The sequence below is a fragment of the Sciurus carolinensis genome, chromosome 10 (genome assembly GCF_902686445.1).
Source record: "Sciurus carolinensis chromosome 10, mSciCar1.2, whole genome shotgun sequence".
NCBI lineage: Eukaryota > Metazoa > Chordata > Mammalia > Rodentia > Sciuridae > Sciurus > Sciurus carolinensis.
This window is the reverse complement of record NC_062222.1, coordinates 107772529-107787487: the sequence shown is the minus strand read 5'-3', so window position 1 is coordinate 107787487 and position 14959 is coordinate 107772529. Positions and strand designations below refer to the sequence as shown.

The window sequence follows — 14959 nt, the reverse complement described above, 5'->3', positions numbered from 1 at the left end:
TGGAAAAATAAGCAATTCTTCAAAATTGGATAAAAAGGTTAAAATTTATCAAATGTTTTCCAAATTCAAGTACTTTAAAATAATTCAACAGCTGATTTAAAAAATCAACTTAAACATCAGCAGGCTCCTTGGTAGAGAAGGCGAATTCACTGATGTATCTCCCTAAGAAGCATAAAATATCTTCAGCAAGACTCGGGAAGGAGAGGTCACAATGTCCTACATACCATAAGGCCACGAAACTGGCCCCTTTCAACTCAATCTGATGAACAAGGATGATTTCCTACATATTTACTCTGTGTAATGCATCTTGCTACAAATGAATCACAATTCAAACCATATCTAAAGCATGAATTTATAGACAGGCAGGGTATAAGGACATGGGACCCTCAATTTGGAATTTCAAACAGGAGTTTTATATATACAAAGTGAATAAAAAGTACACCTAATTGATGAATTTCATAAAGGATCCCTCTGTTTAGTGAATATTTAATTTCACTAAAATATCTTCAGTTGAGCCTACATCACACAGCTGTAAAAGTGTCTAAAAATTAAGAAAGAAAAATGTGTTTGTATTGTATTTTGGATAGTATGGATTCATACATAGATAATTCAGATGGAGAATCATGTATTTGAACAAAGAAAACAACCGCATTAGGAAAGCTGGATTTGGAGAGGGTTGGGGAGCTTTGATTTCATCCCTGTGCCTGTGCCTGGCTGAGCTACTCCGGCTGGCTGCACCCATACAATTAAAATAGGAAGCAAAGAGTAAAAGTTGTTCCCAAGAGGGAACAAACTGTAGCCAGTGACGAAGCTAATTAGTTAACTGTTGTTAGCATTTAAAATGTATAATTAAGGCTGAAAGCCATTCATTTTATGACCAAAACCATCTGTTAGAATCCATTTCAATTTCATCAAATATCAAATATCATCCACTTTTGCTTGTTTGAAATCTATCTGCTGAATGTAGCCCCTTGACCCCATCCTAATTCCCGGGGCCTGGATCATACTTTACCTTGACTCCTCAGCCCCCTTGCTCCCCTCGATCCCAGCCCTGCTGCTCCTTCATACCCAGGCGTGTGAGTTAGCACCACAGCCCCACAGGCTTGATTGGAAATTATACCTCTAACAAGGGCCTGTGGGAAGTAGGGGACCAGAGTGTAAGCACCAGGTCTCTCCTCCTTCCCCTCAGTCCCCCTCCAGGTCAAAAGTGTCTTTTAAGATAAAGGTCAGTCTGCTCTCCTCCTGTTCCTTGCCTTTGACATTTGCCCTCCCGCCTCCCGCCTTTTCCTCGTTCTTAACTGAGCATGCAGCACAGCGTATGCAGCAGGTCAGAAAACAACACGCAAACAAAAGAGGCGCTCCCTCTACTCCCCTTTCCTCGGCTCCACCTGTTCTTGGTTCTTAGCACCTTCTGGTTTGTCTCAAGGGTCTCTGACCAACTAGGAGGTTAAGTGCCTCTAGGTCCTCATCGATCACCATTTCCTGTTGAGATTGAGCCCTAACTACAATCACATGTTACTTAATGACAGGGACACATTGAGAAATTTGCCGTTGGGAGATTTCATCCTCGTGCAAACCTCACCGTGTACTGGCACAAACCCAGGTGGCACGGCCTACACACCCAGGCTGTACAGCACAGCCTACTGCTCCTGGGCTGCGAACCGGAGCGGCGTGTGACTGTACTGAGAGAGTGCTGAAGGCCATTGTCACACAATGGTATTTGTATGTGTAAACACAGGGTACAGTAAAAATGCACTGTAAAAGATAGAAAATGGGAGCTGCAGGACTAGACGTTGCCCTGGGTGTCACTGAGTAGCAAGTGAATGTGAAGGCCCCAGACATTGCTATGCACACTGTACAGCTACCAACACGCTACACTTAGGCTACACTACATTTATGAAGCATTTTTTTCTTTAATAATAAATTAATCTTAGAGTTTCACTTTTTTACTTAGTTTTAAAAACGTTTCCAACCTTTTGTAACAATACTTAGCTTAAAACACAAACACACTGCAGGTGATAGGAATTCTTCAGCCTCCTTATGACCTTAGGGGACCATGCAACGTACCTGTGTGACCCCACTTCAGTCCAGCTTCGCGGGCTCACAGCCCTTAGCCTGTGAAGAGGGTGCAGGCTGCCCCATACTACACCAACCAACCAGCAAACCGTCAGTGTTTCCTCTGAGCTACCCTGAGGCCGGGCCTCCCTCCTCCTCCGGTTCATTCTCAATCCAGTGCGCTCTCATATCTTATTTACGGCTCTTTCTGCACTAAGCACAGCTCTGTTCTAGGAATCTCCTGCACCACATCTGAGCTCCAGGATACAGGGGTCACACTGAGTCAGGCCCGAGCGTCCCAGAGTCTTGCCCAGGAACGCTGGGTTGAATTAATGCGGCATAGGGGCCTCCAGCCCGCCTCCTTCGCCTGGGCCAGCAGCTGTCCACCACGTCTCTCAGGCCACTGGCCCCTGTGCCCTCCCATTGTTGCTCTCTGGCTCAGCCCCTCCTCGCCCCCCATGGACTGGCTGATGGCCTCCCAGCTGACGGCTCCTCTCAGCCTGTCCCTTCGACCCATCCTCCGCGCTCTTGCCTATCTTTGCTGGAGGAGTATTCTAACACCTCAACAGTCAACTCGCTCCTTTGTCTCACAATCTTTGCTAGAGAAAAGTGAACTCTGGCCTGACACCACAGGCCCCTTGTGCCACAGCCCTGTCACCTCCACTGGGTCCCAGCACCCAAACTGCCACTGTTGGACTGCACCATGGCCTTCAGGTTTAGGGCCTATGTTATATAGCTCCGTCACTTTTATTACGATCTTTCAGTGTCCATCCATAATGGATGCTCCACGGATATTTGTTCAATGAACAATGAAGTATTTTTGATTCAAACTACATATATGGTGAAAAGCACCCTGGCTATGCTACCCGGCAGTGCAGGGCGGACCCGGGCTGTGCCCAGAGCCTCACTCCAGCTTCTCTGAGCCAACAGCCGCCTGACAGGGTGTTGCAAGGACGGGTTGGTAGATACGTAAGAACGATGCACTTAAACCAACTACTTGAAATAAGAATCACTTGGTACATTTTACTTTGGAGCACCGAGTTTTATGTAAAAAGGAACAACTCACACGTGACCGGGTTTCCTGACCACATACTTAATTCGGGATCCTCAAATCTGCAGTTGGTCATCCTTCCCAAGGTCCTGGGGCCTCTACAGAGCGGGGCTGTCTTCCCGCTCCGCCTGCTCTGAGATGCAGCCCGCTTGTCTTAACTGGTTCTGCCCACAGGGACCAGAGTGACAGAGAGCGGGCAGGGCTTCGGAAATCTGACTTCTTTTACATGAGTGATTCTGCTCCAATTTATCACATATAAAACAAAAGCAGGGGCGCAGGGCTGGGTGACCCGCTGGGTCAGTGGCACTCACCATGCAGGCAGCCTGGACGGCCTCTGACACGTTACCGGCGTTGGGCTCGCACCAGAACACGTGGCACTCGAAGCGCTGGTTCCCAGTGTCCATGATGAAGGCGAACGTGTGGACGTCCTTCCCGACACCCATGAAGGACAGGAATCGCACCCGGCACTCCACCAGGGTCTCCTCTTCATTCTGCAAGAGACGCTGGTTAGCATCCTGCCCTCTCTGGGAAAGGAGGCAGCAGTCACCTCAATTTTTATATCTACAACAGATCACAGGAGCCAGCACACAGGACCTGGCCAGGCTGACTTCAGAAAGGACTTGGGTCTTTCCAGAAGACAAAACAGTGCCTTCTGTGCTGTGGTATCTCCTCCTGGCAGTTCAGCTGATTTGAACTACACTGATGTCGTGGAAATGTCCCATTCTCTACCCACTAGACCCCGAGTCTGTGAGTTCATTTGGCGAGAAACAAAGCCACAATTACTTCCTACACTTTGCCCAACATGGACACCAGGGGCTTACCGCCTGCTTGCCCAGGTAAACCCACAGGGCACCAGGACCAAAGGATTCGCCACATCTCTCCCCATCTGGTCCCTCTCCCTTAGCAAAACAGCACACTGAATCACATTTTTATCTAAAACCATGTGAAACGAAAAGTTGCCAAGTCAATGAATTTGTCATGTTTTTTTTTTTTTTTAATTCATTTTTCATCACATTGTTTTTTCCCCTTTCTACAAACTGGCATCCAGCTGAAGCAGCCTATAAAGAAACGCCTGGAATCCATCCTTGAGGTTATGAAGGCTGAGCCTCTGCAATGATCACATGCAGCCTTTGAGTAGTAAACTCATCTGGATGGTACCTTGCAGATCAAACATCTTGCCTCATTATGCTGACTTCCTCGAAGACAGCCACAGGGTGCAGGAGAAGAGCCTGGTGGGGCAGGTGCCACCAGGAGGCAGCCCATCCTGGGGGTGACTGCTGAGCTGGGCTGGAAGAGTGAGAAGCCAGCCATGGGGGGAGCAAGTGGGAAGGCCTGAGGGAAGAGGAGGATGTATGGCTGGAGCCGGGAGCAAGGAGACCAGAGGTCTGTGCTGGGGTAGAAGAGGTGGTGGGGACAAGATCACACAGGGCTTGAAGGTGAGCTGCTGGTGGACAGAAGAGCAGGCTGATGACCTGAGGGCTTTCCCTGACATGTCCTCACAAGGCAGAATCAAAAAATCGGTAGAGGGCCTGGAGCCGGACTGCCTGGTCCCGTACTTGCAACGGCGTGAGGAAGGGCGAGTTTCTCTCTCTCTGTTCTTCAGTCCCCTCAAAGAGTGGGGTAATGTGGGCTGAGGCTAGTGCTGGCCGCTGTCAAGATGATCGATGACCCTCTTCCTGCCGCCATAACAGGCCACCAGGACTTGCCTAACAGAAACATGCTCTGTGCCCAACCCCAGCCTGCACGATCCACTCAACCCTGGAGTCCTGTCTAGCCAGAAACCTGAGTGAGCTATAGCTAGTGTCACTCAATCACTTTGAGCAAATGATTCCAATCTCTTGGGCAAATGAGGAAAACAGAATCAGGAGCAGCAGGACAAAAGTTTCCAGGTCCAGAGGGAAGCAGAGGAACGTACAGATTCAGACCAGGGTGAGGGCCAAAACCTTTTACAAATGCAGCCCATTTTAATTCCAAGCAGGCTCGACTCCCAAGAGTCAAGTGCTGGCTCTGTTTCTGGGTTTCATGGAGACCGTAGTAAAAGCCTCACTGTGGCCCACGAAGGCCAAGGTCCTCTAGGACCTCACCTTTTCACTGATGACCGTCACTGTTGCGTCGGCCACATTCATGTTCACAGATGGCCAATCCTCCTTGTTAGATGAGCTTATCAGACTCTCTATGGCACTGTTCAGGGTATCCATTCCTGTGGATAGAAAAGATAATTGAAAAATTCTCCAAGTTATTTATCACTCCAATGTGGGCGCCATTGCCCGGTAATAGCTGTACCCCAATCGATCTTTTTTTTTTTTTTTTTTTTTTCTTGTGGTTCCAGAAGACAAGACACTTGATCACTTTATTCTCATGACTGTTCAAAGTAAAATGCCAGCTTTTCCAACAGGAAGGAGGGTCATGAGCCCCTCCAGAAATCTAGCATGGGGTGTTCTGCCCAATGAGACTACGGCACTCCCATCTCTCTCCAGATTCTCCAGCCCAGGGGTGGAAACAGTACTCAGTAATCCTGTCTCTATGCCAGCAGGGCCTTGGGAGGGGACCTGGAAAAAGCCAGCACTGGCAAGAGTCCCTGAGCTTCTTTCATCTCACATGACACTTAACCAAGGCCAAGTCTTATGGTCCCTAGACCATGAGTGGTACAGGCTAGTGAATGGGGTCCTTCGCTGGGTGTTCCCACGGGCGGCTGGAGGCCTGGAAGTGGGAGTAAGAACATTACTGTGACCTCTCACAGAATTCACACCCAGGAAGTGTGTAATTCAATGGTTTTCAGTACATTCAGAGTGCAGTCATTATCACAATCAACTGTGGAACATTTTCGTCATCCCAAAAGGAAATCCTGTACCCTTTAGGAGCCACTGACTAGCTTTCCATCTCGAGAGATTCGCCTATTCTGCACATTTTCTATACATGGAATTGTGCGGTAGGTGGTGTTCCGTGACTGGCTAACGTTTTCAAGGTTCACCTACGTCCATGTTTCAGTACTTTGTTCCTTTTTATTGCCAACTAAAATTTCACTATATGGAAGCATCCTGTCTGTGTCAGTTGATGAACATTTGGATTGTTTCTACTTTTATATTATGAATAATGCTGCTGTGAATATTGGTGTGCAAATTTTTCTGTGGACAGATGTTTCCATTTCTCTTGGGTATTTGTGCAGGCAGAGCCGCTGGGTCAAAGGTTAACGGTTTAAGCTTTTGAAGAGCTGCCCACCTGCTTCCCCACACCCTTCACATTGCCCCGATTTCTCCACACCAGCCAGGAGAAGGTGCGTCCCTCAGCCTGTCTTCAGCTTGGCAGGGCAACTTAGTTCTGCCACTGGGATGTGGGCTGAATGCTGTGGGTGCCACTTCTGGGGTCGCAGTTGAAAAGGAGGACGTGAGGACTCTCTCAGTCCTTTCTCCCTGCCCTAGAGATGGAAGCCCCATTGCAGAAAAGCACGGCACGTTTCCAGACTCCCATCTGTCTTGCTGAAGTCCTGGTATTCTGGGATTGTAAGCCAGGTTAGCTTAGCCTGCCTGCAGGTGGCTCCTAAGTTTTTCTTTTTTGGTGGGGAGGGTACTGGGAATTGAGCTCAGGGGCACTCAACCACTGAGCCACATCCCCAGCCCTATTTTGTATTTTATTTGGAGACAGGGTCTCACTGAGTTGCTTAGCGCCTCGCGGTTGCTGAGGCTGGCTGTGAACGGGGATCCTCCTGACTCAGTCTCCCGAGCTGCTGGGATTACAGGCTTGCGCCACCGTGCCCGGCTCCGCATGGCATTTTATCAGGACTATTCATGTGCCATTGCTGGTGATGGAAAGAGGGCTTGATTCAACACGAGGCAAGGGAGTAACACAGCATACCTCACCCTCGTGGGGGTGTGACTACCTCCCACAAGCTCCTGAACACCTCCTAAGGGGAAAGGCAATAAAGGGTTAACATACCGACTGGTCTGTCGACAGGCAACATTCCCAAGTACTGCACGTGGAACTTCTGGACCAGCTCAGTCTTTGGTGTTGGGAAATCTACTATAGGGAACAAAAGCAACCCATTTTTCTTAGTGGTCCCCACGTGTAAGTGAAAAATAGTCATCACCTGGGACCTGAAATCCCCAGACCACCACCTGTGCCATTATGTCCTGGTTCTGAACGTTCTATCAAAATAGCATTTCTGCCCCTAACTTTCAAGTTAAATTAGCTTTAGTCTTTTGCTTAATTTCTCAGCCCTTTACCTCTGTCAGTCAAAATCCTATTAAATTTTCATTTCAAGGTAGGAAAGAGTTTAAAGACAGGAGCTTGTGTACCAAACTGTCTCTCTGATGTGTGCTAGGGAAAAATAATTGAAGAGCCCCCAAAATAACATCATGCATATTTTAAAATTAGTCCCTACCCCACAGTGTACATGAGTTATAGAAATAATATTCTTTAACTTTGTCTAGTAGCAACAAAGCCAACCACCCTTTGGTAATTCTAGTGACCGAAATAAGTCCGTGCTCCTGTAGGACCCAAAGTACATGCTTGACTCATTTTTTTGAGTTGAATGTGCTTTTACAGGAAACTTGAGATAATGGAGAACCACCTGAGACCCTTCAGTTCCCGCACGCTGGACAGTGCCGGGATGAGGGGGAGATGCCAATGGCCTACCTTGCAAAGGGACTTCGGGATTCACGCTGGTCCTCTCCTGTGAGGAGCTGCAGGCCAGGGCTTTGGCATTCTTCCGTTCAGCCATAATCTAAAGATGAAGTGCAAACACAGCTCTGGTTGGTGGGTACGGGCCCCACGCCTTCAGTGAGTATAGCCGTAAAGTACCTGAGTTGATTTCACTTCCAAGTTTAATCAGGTTGAACCTTTTGCCTGATTTTCTGGCCCCTTACTCTGGGCTATGGTTTTCATTTGGGAATTTTGCTCATTTTCTCTGGGAAAACAGGTGAACTGTTCCTCAGAGTAATGGTCTCCTGATTGCTTGGAATTTACCGCTTCCATTCACCTGGATCCCAGTTTTGCTGAAAATCACTCAGTGTCTACGGCCGGGCCTGGACCTGCTGGCCCAGTCGTCAGTGGAACCCAGCACGGTGGGGCTTCCCTGGTGCTTCTACACACCCACTTTCAGATAATTTTCTCAGGGTTCTGGAGACAAAATATGTGGGTTCAAATCCCACCTCTGCCACTTACTAGCTGTGTGGCCTTGTGTCTCATCTCCTTGACCATGTGTGGGAATGACCACTGTCACAGGGCGGTTCTGAGGATTAAAGGAGCCAGGGTGTCAAACACTCAGTGGGCTCTGAAATGTCAGCTGCTATCTCTGGTCCTTCCAAACTCTCTCTCTTCTGTTAGGGACATGATGTCCGCTGTGCTCAAGTGTCATCGCTTTCCATTCCTGTTCCTCGCCAGCTTTGTGGGACCATGGGTTTAAGGACTGAAAGAAGCCCACCTTTAGTGACCCCAAAGTGACTCATTCCCAGGCCATGCTTGCCACTTTAGGGATAATGAAGGCCATTCACCCCAGAGCTCCACTGGGCCTGGGTCCCCAGACCCGAGCCTGGGATGGCGGGCAGGAGAGCAGCCAGCTGTGAGGTGGAGCATCCAGCCGGGCTCCGCCAGGCCGGTTCTGAGGGCTTTACGCTAGGATGCAAGCTGCCCGGGGCCAGGGGCTTTCCTGTCGGGACACTGCCGTCTCCCCAGTGCCTGCACTGGCATCCCACTGTGTCTGCTGGGATGAGGAAAAGTGAAGCTGGGACGTGTGCCACATACTGCAAATGCTTCAGCCTCGCTCCAGTCCTGTCACTGCACAAACCGACAGCGGGCTGGGTTCGAATCCCACCAAGGACCCTTGGAGGGCCTTGGAGGTCAAAGGGCAGAGAAGCCCACGGTCTACTCTCAGGTGGCTCCTTCGTGGAAAACTGCGACCCACTAGCATGTGCCAGCAGAGGACGTGAGGGGCCTGCGGTGGCCATGGTACACCACAGGACGCACACTGCAGGTGCCGAGTCCTTGGAGGTTCTGGGGAGGAAGATTTCAGGTCAACACAACCACAGCTGCTTAACAGTGGAGCAGTCTCCTGAGAAATAAGAGATTCCTCCCCAGAAGTGCATGGCAGCAGCGGGCAGAGGGAAGTCCCCGTGGGGAATGCGGTGCTGGCGGCAGGGAGGAGGAGAGGCCGGACTGGCGGGGCCGGGCTCCTGATCTCATTCTGAGACTTTGAGACTCTGGTCCAGGAAGCTGGATCCTGATCAGTGTGGACAGTGGCTGCAGTCCTGCCCTCCAGCTGGACGGTGAGCCTCCAGGAGCTGCTGTGTCACTGTGAAGAGTGTGTTCGTGGCAAGCCCCCGCTGCCTGCGAGCCGTCACCCGGTCAGTGTCTCACCATCCTCCATTCTTCTGGTCCTTTTCTACCTGCATCCCCTCTTGCAGCAGGTGGCCCTGCCCCTGGGAGATCTCCCTGGAGGTCCAGGAGTGCACATCTCCACATCTACACCTGCCATTACTTGGCCCACCTACGTTATCTAGATACGCCACCAGCCAGTGGGAAGGGCTACGCTTCTCCTCGTTTTGTAGATAGCACCACCTGGACCAACACCTGGCCTGCAGGTGACAGACAGCCCTCCTTCTGTGTGAGTTCTGAGTCTGTGGATTCTAGCAACCAGGGACCATAAATGTCAGGGAGGTGCTGACGTGTGTGTGCAGTTAAGCCCATAATGGCTACATCTGTACTGAACACAATAACAATAGTCTAACAACCATTTACAAAGCATTTATCTTGTATTTAGTAAAATACTGAATCTAGAAATACTTTAAAGTTCCTGGGAAGATGTACACAGGTTACAGGCTAATACTATACCATCTTATATACAGAACTTGGCATGTGAGAACTTTGATGTCTGCTGAGGTAGTTACAGATGCCCTGTGGATTCTGAAGGACGGCTGCGGCTTAATGGGATGGGCTGAGCAAGTTGCCCCCTTCGTCCCCGAGTCTGATGTACAGGTCCCCTGTCCTGCCCTTCCACACCCCTTTGTCTGCTCAAGGGTGAGGAGAGAGAGGTGGCCTGCTGTGCCCTAACCCACCTTACCTTGGAACAAATTTCGTGGAGACTTGTGGCGATGGCTTTTGCTGGTGTGTCACATCGAAATACATGACATTTCAAAATTCTGGTATCTTTATCTCTTGCTACATAAGCAAAATCCCTGTGCAAAAAAAAAAAAAAAAAAGTACCAGTACATTAGAAAAAGGAACCTTTTACTAACACGTATGCTAGTTATGAATGTTAAAGGAGCTAGCAGCGAGCGTGTCAGTGGTAAACAGTGTATGCAATGATTTAAAAAAACAACAAAATATCAACAGTTACAGAAAACAGAAGCACAGTTTGGTGGACATTAGGAATTTCTAAGCACTGTAACTACAGAGTCCCCCAAACCCAGTCTCTTGCACTCCCAGAATAGCTAACAACCCTGGACAAATGCTGAGTTTTGCAGAGTCTGTCTATCTACATGATCACAAATGTCACAATGACAGGACACCACACAGGCTTGGAAGAGCATGAACTGCATGAGTGATGTGGGGACAGACACCGGGGTGCTGCAGACGCCGAACAACAGGCTCTGATGTGGAGACATGAGCACAGAGAACTGCCTGACCCACAGTAGCCCGAGAACGCTGATGGGCATGGGAGGGCAGGCTGGCACGGAGACACCGTGGGCTGAGAGCCTACCAAAGGCACCCGGGCCACTAGACGCTCCTCCAGATCTGGCTCTGGTGGCATTCCATCACATTGCTATCCTACAGTGTGAGCTCAGACGCCGTGGGGAGCAAGTGGCTGCTGCTGGGTTTTAGCATTTGTTTTACTGATAATAAAAGACAGCGGCTGTGACATGACTGGGTTTCCAAAGGGCCATGGGATACATCTAAATTTCTCGCTGTTAGTACTGGAGGACAGCGGCCTTCAAAGTCAAAAGTGTTTATGGAAAATCTACGCCCGCTGTACCCCTGCGGTCATGGATCCCAGTGACTGACGTGCGCGTGACGCTCAGCCAGGGTGCCGCGGATCCTCATCATTTAAAAATGCTCTGGCAGCCTCGCGGACCAGGACACAGCCTGCCCAGGATGGCTGAGGTTTCCTTGGGGGATCATGGGGATCGACCACTGGGGTGTGGCCAGAAAAAATGTGGGGCTCCGTGAGGGAGAGCTGGTGAGCCAGACGGTCTGGCAGGAGAAGTGTCCCCTGGCCTTGCTGGGCGGGCAGCCCTGCCGTGGAGCTTCCTGACCCTGGCTCGAGGTCAGGGCATCTTGACCTGGCTGTCACACAGACACTTTAAGCCCAGCCTGTCCACACCTGGCCTCAACATCTGCCCCCGCCCCCCGGCTTCCTCATGGTGGCTCTCAGGTGGCGTCCTCCACACTAGAACCAGACTTGCTGCCCCTTCTCCTCCATGCCAGCTGTGTGGGGCCTGTGGTGCAACCGGGGGTCCGAGCTTCCTGCCCTCCCAGCCCTGTGCGCTCAGCTCATCGCTCCAGGCAGGTCCTCCCATCTCTGTGCTGTCTTCCCCGCTGCCTCTGCCGCTCCCTGTTCCCCACGGCTCCCTAACACACTGCACCCACCCTGGGCACCCAGGGTAACTGGTGTGTCTCCTCACAACTCCTTGAAGCTCCCCGAAGATGATTCGTGCCTTACTCCTCCCCAGTACGCGGCGAGGCCAGGCAGCAGTACCGTCTGCTGATGGAGGGCCCCTTCCCCGGGGCACAGGGCCTGCTCCTCCGTCCTACTTCCCAAGGGGAAGCTAGACTGAGCCCAAGGTGTGAATGGGTTCCCTGACGGCAGGTGGAGGGGTGGTGTGGGCCAGGAGTGCCTCCCGTCCTCCTCTCGCCCACCACTGGAGCAACGTATTACATAAAGAGAAACGACTGACTCTTGCAGACCGCGCTCCAGGGAAGCCTAGTTTGGGGTTCTCTTCCCTCTTGCTACTCTCCTTCCTCTTGTCATGACAAGACACCAGGTCTCAACACACAAGCCTTGCCCTTTAAACTTCCATGATCAGCTGCCATTTGCCTGAGGTCAAATCTCTCTGAAGCTTCCTGTGGTCACCCTTGGAAAGTCTAAAGCCCTTGGGATTCTAAGAGTTGTAAAATCTGCCTTACACTGTTCCTCTAACTGAGGAGCTCTCCCTCTGCTCCAGAAAAAGTGGGTCCCCGTGTCCACTCATTATGGTAACATCCCTTTCCTGGGGACCATCGGCCCTCCCTACACTGTCCAGAGCACGCCTGTGAGCATGGCCACCTCTGAGGTCTGCCTGGCCCTCCGGCCTGCGGGGCCCTGCTTATGTCTAAATGCGCATGGTAAGTACTTCTACACCACAGAGGCTAAGGGCTGTTGTATCCTATCTCTTGCAGTGACTGTACAGGTCTCCACTGTGTCTGTCCTCTCTAAGAGACAGCAGAGAACAGCCAGGCCAGTGGACCGACCGGCAGCTCCACTTCCAGTTCATTCCTGGTTCCCCTTAGCTAAATAGGTTGAGCACCTCTAATCAGAAAATCCAAACCCCAAATCCCAAACTGCCATGATGCCACAAGTGGAAGACTCCATACCACGAACTTTGCTTCATGTAGAACATTGTTAAAAGTATTGTGTGGGCTGGGGTTGTGGCTCGGGGTGAGCACTTGCCTGGCATGTGTGACGCCCTGGGTTCAATCCTCGGCATTGCATATAAACAAACAAAATAAAGGTTCATCGGACAACTAAAAAGAAAATTTTATAAAAATGTTGTATGAAATTACCTTCAGGTTATGTATGCCAGGTGTATGTGAAACAAATAAATTTCATGTTTGGAGATGGGTCCCATCCCTAAGTTATCTTCTAGTGCACATGTGAATATTCCAAAATCTGAAACACCTCCGGTTTCCAAGCGTCTTGGGTAAAGGATGTGCAATCTGCAAACTCAGGGCACAGGGTGAAAAACTTGAATGCTAAGGTCCCTCCCTGGCACTGCCATTCTGATGTCAGCTTCCAAGGTCCAGTACTCTCCCTGTGACTGCTGGCAGGCCCAAGGGCGACGATCCCAGCGAATGGAACAGGCCCCAGTGGATAAGCAGCAGATCATTCCTATCAAATGTCAGCTTTGTGCCCTCTGTTCTTTCAAATGTAACCTCTGAGGCATAATTTATAAGATTACCATTATTAATCTTCATTTTCCTTTGGCTCAGGGGAAGGTGATGAATGACTTAAGGGTGACCACGTGGAGCCCACATTTCCTTACAGGAGAAACTGAGCACCTCAGGCTTGCTTTGGAGGGATTCTTGCATGTTTTTTACAACCTCATCTCCTTCTGTTTGCTCTCAGGTGCCAGACTGACAGGAAGGAGGCAGAAGTCTGTGGTCCATCATGGTGGGTGAGACTAGCAACTAGCTCTTCAGAGGCTGCATCTGCTTCTCAGGGGAGAAAGAACTTTCTCCTCAAGATGTTTGCACATCTCCCATGGGACATAATTTGAGTTACACTAAAATAGTGTCAGTCCCAAATATGGAGGTCTATAGAGGCAGCGAGGCCTTTCCCTTGGACCGGGAGCTTGGACACGCTGAGCGACTTCCTCTGTGCACAGTGGAACACCCAGCGATAGAATCTGTTATTGAGAACGAATTCCAGATGCCACCTCACTGGTTGTTCTTGAAGTGCTTTCATCATCTGCCTTCTGAAAACACTGCTGCGGCAGACCTGATCATGACTCCTCTTCTCTCCCGAAGACGTTCTTGTCCTCATCCCTGGAATTTGTGAGAAGGGCCCTTGCAGATGTACTAAATGAAGGCTCTGGAGACAGAAATGTTACCCTGCATTCTCTGGGTGGCCTCATGAAATCACAAGGGAAAGGAGGGTACTGGCCCTAGACGTGAGAGAATAGGAGCAGGGGCAAGTCAAGTACAGCAGGAAAAGTCAAGGAAAATGATCTTCCCCTAGAGTCTCTAGAGGGAACAGAGCCTGCTGATGCTGAGTTTTAGCCTGAAAGACCCATTTTTGACACCACAACCACCATTTTAGACTTCTGACCTCTAGAACTGTAAAAGAATAAATCTGTGTTGCTTTAAGCCCTTTAAGCTTGAGGTAGTTTTGTTACAGCAGCGAAAGGAAACTAACACAGCTGCCATTTGGTTGTACACTCTAACTTAATTATATGACATCAAAGATTAGTGTGTGTATATACACACACACACACTAATTTTGAGACACAGTTCCACTAAATTGTCCTGGGTAGCCTTGAACTGCCTCAGCTTCCTGAGTAGCTGGGATTACAAGTGTGCACCACCACATCTGGCTTTAAAGGTTTATATTTTTAAAAATACCACAATTACCTTCTAAGACACTATTAGGTCCCAGGCACCACTGGTGCAGACAGACAAGGCTACAGGCTAGGAAGCCACTGTCTGGCGTTACTGACCGATGGTGACATGTGAGCTGGTGTCTTTAGGTAGACCTTGCCAGGGTAAGGACAAGGTAAGAAGGATGGTTCAAAGAAAATTTAAGTGAGCATGAGCAAAGACAGGAGGGAAAAAAGCCGGAGTGTTTCAAAGAACTCCCAGCTGTCCTCTGTATACACCCGTGGCACTGTGGGGAGGCCTCACAAGGAGGCCGCAGGGAGATGCCCTAGACTCCACAATCAGTTTGCACAGCACCTTGTGTCCTGCCAGGATTCTGGCCCTTACTCGGAGTCTGATGGAGAAGGATATTTAAAGGCCTGCTGTGCTGGGTGTGGTGGCCCCCACCTGTAATCCCAGTGGCTCGGGAGGCTGAGGTAGGAGGATGGCAGCTTCAAAGCCAGCCTTGGCAACTTGGCAAGGCCCTAAGCAACTCAGCAAGACCCTGTCTCAAAATCAAAAATAAAAAGT

At 50.0% G+C, this 14959-nt stretch overlaps 1 protein-coding gene across 13 annotated transcripts in view; it reads right to left on the bottom strand.

Moving 5' to 3' along the window:
• The window catches only part of Apbb2 (amyloid beta precursor protein binding family B member 2), a 332249-nt gene that overhangs the window by 4468 nt on the left and 312822 nt on the right, over positions 1–14959 (bottom strand). For 11 of the 13 annotated variants that reach the window (XM_047566056.1, XM_047566055.1, XM_047566065.1 and 8 more), the window contains 5 exons: positions 10161–10275; positions 7739–7826; positions 7040–7123; positions 5191–5306; positions 3418–3597 (listed from right to left, as the gene is read on the bottom strand). In XM_047566056.1, the coding sequence (XP_047422012.1) occupies positions 3418–3597; positions 5191–5306; positions 7040–7123; positions 7739–7826; positions 10161–10275 (583 nt within the window). The remainder of the gene's footprint in view (positions 1–3417; positions 3598–5190; positions 5307–7039; positions 7124–7738; positions 7827–10160; positions 10276–14959) is intronic. The other 2 variants (XM_047566062.1, XM_047566068.1) reach the window with 1 other exon arrangement.